Here is an 8,274-nt window from a genome sequence, read left to right on the forward strand (position 1 = left end):
GGCCATACATAGGCTATATCAGAGCCAGACAAGATGGTTATTATCAATTATAAAGAATGTAAATGCTGATCATACTTTCTTATAGAATAATTTACTATTATAATTCTATATGCAAGGTAGACGTGTGCTAGCAGGTCAGAAGGTGGACACAAATAAACTGAGATGGAGATGTGACTAGTGCAGAGCAAATTTTTTCATAGTTTGCGCTTCATTATTTCTGTCTCAGCAGTTTATCACTTCCCTAAGGCAGAATTATGATTTCATCATCACACTCCCATTCACGACTCATTTTAGAGTAACTGATGAATCACAAATCAAGGGTTCAGCAAGTTCATTCTCTAGAACAGAATAGAATTACTTAGTATAAAAAAGATGGGGACATTTAGAAACGAGTTGTTGATAGTGAAAGTTTACATACTAAAAATAGCAGGCCCTCCCTGTCCAGAAGGGGGCGGCAGCAGCAGAAGTTGTTTTTGTATCAATATCGCATTACATGCGGATGAAGTGTGAACGAGCCATCAAAGGTTCCTCCGTCGAACTGAGGTAAACAAAATTTACTTTCGTGCTTAATGAAACTTGATTTCATTCATGTGTGTAGGGTACTTTCCTCTGGTACTTTCTATATCTCTATGCAGGCGAAAAAAGCTCTACATTTTAAACTTTCAGTTTCTACGCTACAATAAAATACATTGTGAAAACAAAATGAGCGCGCGCACAAATTTGTAACCGTAACAGTAACGCTGTTTATTTTTAAACGGAAGTGGATCGGAATAGAATGTTGCGCATCATTTGATGAAATGACTCTCTCTTTGTTCTCCTCAGTTTCCCGCGCTCTTCTCCTCTCTACTGATGCGAGTGGTTGCAATCGATAGAAATAGTAATCGATAGTAATAGTAATTGATAGCAATTGTGGCTTAATATTTTAATATTCCTGAGCAAACCAACGTACAAATGTATTAAAATGTGCGCCATAGCCGTTTATTGAAAGTAAACAAAGATGACGCATCTCTAGTAGTGGGCCACTAAACTGGAAAGTCCCTTGCAGATAATGCAAAGCAAGATGCACCGTATACACCAACGATAAAATAATAAACACGAATTAATTTGTGTATTTTCACTGTCAGCACACGCATATCTATCCGCTATATCATGTATTCATAATTTGAAAGTGATAACAAAGAGCATGTGCAGTTTTTAAAAACAACTTGTCGGTGGGAGGGATCATGAAGAAGATACTTCCTTCCTCTCGGATGCACCCATGAGAGTAGCATCTGCCTGCAAAACCGGAGGCTGCATTTTCAGGAACGCAGTCCTAGGACCGCATTTCTAGGACCCTAGGTTTTTAGTGACAACGCCACCTACCGAATTAGAGGACCAGCGAAGATGGATGACAGTCAGAGTGTGAGTATCAAATGTGAATACATTTTTATTTGTTTAACATTAAAAACAATTGTGATGCATTTCATTGGAAAGTTAACGTAGCCGAAGTGATCGTGATTTGCTAAATAGTCTTGAATGCATAGCCGTCATATATTAGCCTCTAATGCTGTAAAATGAATTGTTAGCATGATAAGCCTGTGTTGACTTATTGACAGCACAATAAACTAGCACGTTCGTTGTGAAAGCTTGTTAATTACTCATTATTTTTGCATTTTAATTAAGTTAAAATAATCTTAATGTTTTAACTGTCACGTGCTCACAGTCAGCCTGTTTAACGTTACCCCACAATACATGTTATGAGTACGTCTCCTCATTTTGACATGGTTTTATAATGTTGGTTGAGACATATCACATTTTAATAGTCAGACATAACAGAGAGGCCATCATAATAATTGACTGTTAAAATACCACGTGTTAGATTGTGTCATTTACTGTGTACTGTACTCTATATGAAGTGTTTTCAATGACACAGCTCAGGGCAGGCAATAGTATGACAAAAGATAAATAAATAAATTGGTCAAGTATTAGAATTGTTTTTACACAATGTCCAATGTATCCCTTTTTTTAAGCGTTAACAGTATTTCTGTTAACCTAGCAGTGATTATGTTCTCCATTTACTATTTCAGTGAAGTGGAAGAATTGAATAGGGTGATAGGGTAGTGCTGCTGCATACATCACAATGTATGCTTTAAATATTTAAAGTCATGTCAATAATATGTTATTTCTATTCAGATTTCTTGCATCTCTCTCTATTATTTTTTTTCTCAGTTCAGATGGGCTTTATTGGCAGGAATGTTTCAAGAACCTTTGTTCTCACAACATCAAAATGGTAAACAGTATGCAATAATAGTATTATGAACATTAATTGGTATGAAGATTGATATAATTATTTTTGGATCGTATATGTGTGTGCGCTCTGTGGTAACTAAGATCTTTTAAATATGAAATTTAAAATTAGAGATTAGAACATGTTCAACTAAACGTTCCTTATTTCATTCACTTCTCTCTCTTTCTCTCTCTTAGGAGTCAGTGAAGACGTCGTCCATGAAGTTCTTTCTATGTGGTTCACGTCATGAACAAATTTGTTTTTGTGTGTGTTCAAGTTCAACTGTTGTAATATATTATTTTATAAAATATACACAATCTTAAATCTACCCCCAGAGTCATCCTTGTATCTTCCCTCTGTACTTGAAAATGTGGTTGATCTAGTGACTGAAAAGACTGTACCATGATTCCTTGTTTATTTTACTTGAGTTATTATATTATGCTACTTAGACCCAATAATTACTCAACATTCCTAGGAACCAGGTTTAATTGCAATAAAGAAAGTAGTATTTGGGTGTAATAAAACTTTTTAAAAAACTCTAAAATTCTAATGTAGTTAAAACTGGGTGGAAATACTGCCTTAGTGGCACTTTTTTCGGTCCTCCAAAACTAGGGTCCTGGAAATGCGTTCCTGGGACTGCGGTTCTCCGGCTCGGTAGGTGGCGCTGTCACAAAAAACTAGGGTCCTAGAAGTGCGGTCCTACAACTGCGGTCCTGAAAGTGCGGCCTCCGGTATTGCAGATGGATAATATTGACCCATGATGCTTCAGCTACAGTCTCATCTGTTGATCTGTTCTTTGTATTGCTGCTTCTTGCCAAAATACTGAGTATTTTATTACTTGCAATATGCTGTTTTGTTTAAGTCGCCTATTTATGTTTTATTGTTTAAAACCATTTAATTTCTGATTTTATTACAGCCTTAATCTTCGGTTTGAAAACCAGTGTCAAATCCAGGTTTTCACATCACTAACCAAGCACAAGAGGCGATGGATGGGCCTGTAGATGGCATCAAGCTCATTCGGAGACTCAAGCCAGAGCTACTGGAGGCTCTGACAGGAGATCCAGAGATTCTGCTTCAGCACTGCCATGCCAGTGGCATACTGTCCAACAATGAGTACAACAACATTAAAGACACGAACATGCGTTCAAAGCAGGTACGGGACATCTTGGATTCTGTGATTCACAAAGACAACAAGCATGCTCTGAATTTCCTGAAGTTGCTGAAAACACAAGACATGCAAGAGACATTTCCTAAATTGCATTTCCTTCAAAAGCTGCAAATCAACAAACGCAAGACACCAAAAAACACCGGTATGATCTTACACTCAGCCTTTGTATATCATCAGTTAGCTACCATTAACACCCCTAGAGTTTTGGCATTGTGACTTTTATGCATATTATTCTCATTATTGAATCTTTTTCATTTTTAATGTTGGTTTTCATCACTCTAATAGTCACTTCTTTTACCGTCTTACAGTTAAAAATACAGTTGCAATACTTTTTAAAAAGTTTACCTTATAAATAATTACTGCTATACATGCTACCATAATGTATAAATACTGGAAGAGAAAGATAACATATACATTTTATTGTTACAGTAATGAGAATTAAACTGTATCTTGCATTACATTAATGAAAATTGAGGGATATAACATTAATTTTCCTGAAAATCTGTAGAGCTGCTTTCATTTAATTTAAATTCAGTTTAAAAACAATTTGTTTCATAATTGATAAATTTTCCAATATAAACACTGCTATTTTATGTATAAAGCACTATATACATTTTTTGCCCTTCTACAAATTAAGGTCAGAGCAGACAATCTTAAATTAAATTAAAGTCTTTGTGTTTTGTCTTGTTTTCCAAACAAGTACAAATATCTACACATCAACTCAAGATACATTTACTTGAGGTACAAACTGAACATATGAAGTCAAATTGACTTCAAAGTGAGTTTATTTTTAAAAGAAGAATATATCTCTCTTAATAGGGGCATGAAAACTTGTTTTCTGAGCCAATTTGTTCTTATTTTAATCATAAACTCACTTCATTTTGATATGTTTCTCGTAAAACAAGGCTTATGTCATTTTGCTTTTAGTGTAAATTTATCTTGCTTTAGACTTTTGCACTGGGAAACAAGACAAAAATACTGATTAAAAACATCGCTTTTATTTTATTTGTGTGATCAGAAGGACCTATGTGATCAGAACAGTATATTTTCTAGTGTACTTTTTTTTGTAAAATGACTAAGCAATGTAGATCTTGAAAATTGTGTCACAATGCAAAGAAAAGATCCTTAATAATAGTACACTTTGTATATGTATGTATTATTTATTTCACCCCGTTGCCTTCAAACTTTCTAGTATATGCAGTAATCTGTTTGTAATTTGTAAATGATGTTGGTTCATCAGAGACGACAGCAAAACGACGACAGGAAATGGAAAACGAGCCTCTGTGTATTATCAGTGAGTCACATACACACTTCTGCTTTGCATTTTCAGTAGCAGCTTCATGGCCACACTTCTCCATTATGTAACTTTGCTTTTTCTCAGACTCCAGGATGGTGAGCGAGAAGGAGATGATGATGGTGGCCGGCTGCATCGGGAACAGCTGGAGGGAGGTGGGCATTATGGCACTGGGTATGAACACCACCACTCTTCAGCAGATAGAGGAGGACAACAGCCAACACAAAATGCGGGTTTTCACCATGCTGCGAAAATGGAGCATGCGTGAGAGGGAACAAGCCACGGCAGCTCGTCTCCATTCTCTACTAGCCCAAGAAGAGAACGGTGTGGACACTCTGAAACTCAACTTCCTGTTGGAAAACAACTGAGGCTGCTAAGAGGACTTTAATAGGGTGCTGCAGCCGTAACATCAAACCCCGGAAGACTAATTCACCATGGGTCAGGGGTTTTTATAATGGGGTCATGATTAAAACAGGGTCTGTGGTATATATAAATGGTCAATGCTAAATTACACACACACCCATACTTAAACCATGAATTGTGAAACAGTTATGCTTATTTTTTTAAAATGTATGTTTGTTATAAATGACTACATAATAATGTTTGAGGTGTGTGCAGTTTACACTGTACAGCAAAACGTCCAAGTATCGTGAAGTTATTAATTGCGTCCCAAATGACACACTATGCACTTATACACTGTGTACTTACTTATGCACTATATACCCAACCATGTAGTGTATGAATTTTATAAAGTTATTTTGTCATTAATAATTGGAGTCTGATAGCCCCTCCCCCTTCACGATGTAATTAAAGCTGTGACAGTTGAGCACATGAAGTGTCCCACATTCCACACTTCGTGTTTTCGGTTAAGTGCATCATCTGGGTATTTAAAGTGCACTTTTTCTTTTTGGAATTTTCAGTGTGAATGCGCTACTCGCACTATTCATACTACAAAACGCCATTGATTAGAGCATAAGTACGTGATTTGGGACGCACACTGACCTTATTTTACTCATGAATTTAAAGGGATAGTTCACCCAAAAATGAAAATTCTGTGATCATTTACTCACTCCTAACTCTTAACTAACTAACTCCACTTGTTGCACACCTGTTTGAGTTTCTTTCTTCAGCTGAACATAAAAAAAGTTATTTTGAAGAATGTTGGTGACCACACAGTTGACGGTAGTCATTGACTTCCATTATGGGTTTTTTTTTTTTCATACTGTGGAAGTCAATGGATACCGTCAATTGTTTGGTTACCAACATTCTTCACAATATCTTCTTTTGTGTCTAAACACAAATAACTTGAAGGGTGAGTAAATGATGACAGAATTTTGGGGTGAACTATCTCTGTAAAAATCCAATTATAAAAACCCATATGAAAATCTCAAGGCAAGCCATGGTGAATTAGTTTTCTGGGTTTTGAAGTTGACAGCTGCAGCACTTTTTATACATGTAGCACTTGCAGACATGCAAATATACCACTAGAGGGAACTATAACTGCTTGTCACTTCCGGAATTTTTTTTTTCACTTTTTTTGTTTGTTTAGTAAATGCTATGTATAAGTCAGCTACAAGCTTGGAATAATAGGGCCACTTTCAAACCCACCAAGCTAAAATGCGGGTATTTCAAATATTTTTCTTAAACTTGATGTGAAAACTTTTTTTTTTTTTTTTTCTTCAAAAAGGGGCATGACTGAATTAATTGTCAGACTGTTTTGATTTATTTCAATGTTTTTATTTTTTTATGGCATTATTACTTGATTGTTTTTTCTCTTAAGCTTAGTTTTCATGTGAGATCAAGTTCCATTCCTACTTTGTAGATTGCACTTCAGTTCGTTTGCTTTCTCATGGTACAAATTGCCTGATTTGTACTGTAGCATTCCATCTTATTACATTCTAGAGAAGAATACTTATTCTTTTTAAAATAAATTAATGTGAAAGCTTTTATCAAAGTCTTAACTTGAACCGATTCCATGAACAGATAAGGAAGACTCATGTTTATGACAGAAGTTTAAAAAGTTTTATGTTCCAATAGACACCGCTATCTGGCAACATAACGGCGACCTTCGCTCTCTCGGCAAGTATCACGTTGTTTCACCCTGATGCTTTTTCACCCTGATGCTTTTTCACCCTTGTTCACCCTTGTTCACCCTTGTTTTGCATGCCAAGCAGGTGATAGGATTGGAGGCGGAGCTTTGTACAATTCCATTGCACAGGCCTGTCATTAAACAGCATCTAGTCTTGCCAGACTTCATGGAATCTTTTGCTGTGGGATTATAAAACTTGTTTTATTTGATAGATTGCAACCTGATGAGGAAACATTTGTTATCATGCTTACATAAATTGGATTTCATGTAACTTTTTTCTGTTATTGTACTTTTTTTGTACCTTTTTGCACTGTTTTGTTACTTTATGTACTTTTATATCTTATTTCTGTTTTGCAAATTGATCATGTTACTGGTGATGGGTTTTTTTATAAAAAAAAAGTTAAATAAATATAAATAAAGAGAGCTAAATGAATCATTACTGTGATTATGATAAAAGTTTGAGGTTATTTTTTATTGTTTTATTGCTTGTTTTATTGTATAATTTAGATATTTGTCAGATTTGTGTTTATTGTTTTATAGGCTTAAGCTATAAATAACTGGCTCCCGGAGAGTTTTTTTTTTTTTTTTTTGATGCTGAAGAATGGAAAATCTACACCTCATCTGTTCTCATCTCATCTCTGCATTTTGTTTCTTATGTATTTCTTATGTACAAACACTGATGAAATTTTGAAATGCAGGAAGAAAAAGTATAACGAAACTACTTATAAAATTGAAATTCCAAATTATTATTTTTTTTGATGACAGCAAAATGTCTTAACGTGCGAATATTCAGTCACCTTTTTCCATAGGAAACCTAAGTTACCTTTTTCCATAGACAAAGTAAAGACTTTTTCTATAAGATAACAGACCTGCACTGGTCCAGGCTTTTTTTTTGAACCCTGTGACATTCCATTCCATTCCATTCCTCTCTTGTGAGTGAGTGAGTGAGTGTGTGTGGGATCATTGTGCAATCTGACAAACATACGTGGAAGGATATATCTTTCTTTCATCAGCAAACTCTAACAGTCTCATGTGAACTTAGAACAACACTGCGGAGTTTGGAAGATGTTGAACGTTGTACCCCTGTTTTGCAGCATGAATTACCTAAATGAACGTTTGTGTGTGTGTGTGTCATTATATAACATGTAAAATTGTTGTTTCGATCATTCTTACTATTTGCATGTGTGTGAGTCAGATTTAGCACAGTAAATATATCTGCCCCTTATCAACTAAGATGCAGGTCCCTGCAAATAAAACCATCCAATGGTAAGATATTCTCAGCGTTTTAAGAAATTAATATGCTGGATATGATGTTAATCAAATATGTACTTGACAGTTGCATGCAGCCTCATGTCACCTGGGTCCTCGGAAAGCTATTTTTTTTTTTTTAAAGTTAAAGATTGATTTTTTGTTAACACACCCATATCACTCTAATCCAATTATAGGATGACACTTGA

The 8,274-nt window shown here is 35.3% G+C and overlaps 1 protein-coding gene across 1 annotated transcript; it reads left to right on the plus strand.

Annotated features, from left to right (window-relative positions):
* The first annotated feature begins 374 nt into the window (after positions 1-374).
* On the plus strand, positions 375-7,240 carry zgc:174906 (uncharacterized protein LOC571548 homolog). Its single transcript, XM_058762386.1, has 4 exons — positions 375-543; positions 3,183-3,576; positions 4,675-4,728; positions 4,816-7,240. Exons 2-4 carry the CDS (start codon positions 3,252-3,254, stop codon positions 5,094-5,096), a joined length of 660 nt encoding a protein of 219 aa, XP_058618369.1. The 5' UTR covers positions 375-543; positions 3,183-3,251; the 3' UTR covers positions 5,097-7,240.
* Positions 7,241-8,274: the final 1,034 nt, after the last annotated feature.

The sequence above is a fragment of the Onychostoma macrolepis genome, chromosome 23 (genome assembly GCF_012432095.1).
Source record: "Onychostoma macrolepis isolate SWU-2019 chromosome 23, ASM1243209v1, whole genome shotgun sequence".
In the NCBI taxonomy this organism is placed as follows: Eukaryota; Metazoa; Chordata; class Actinopteri; order Cypriniformes; family Cyprinidae; genus Onychostoma; species Onychostoma macrolepis.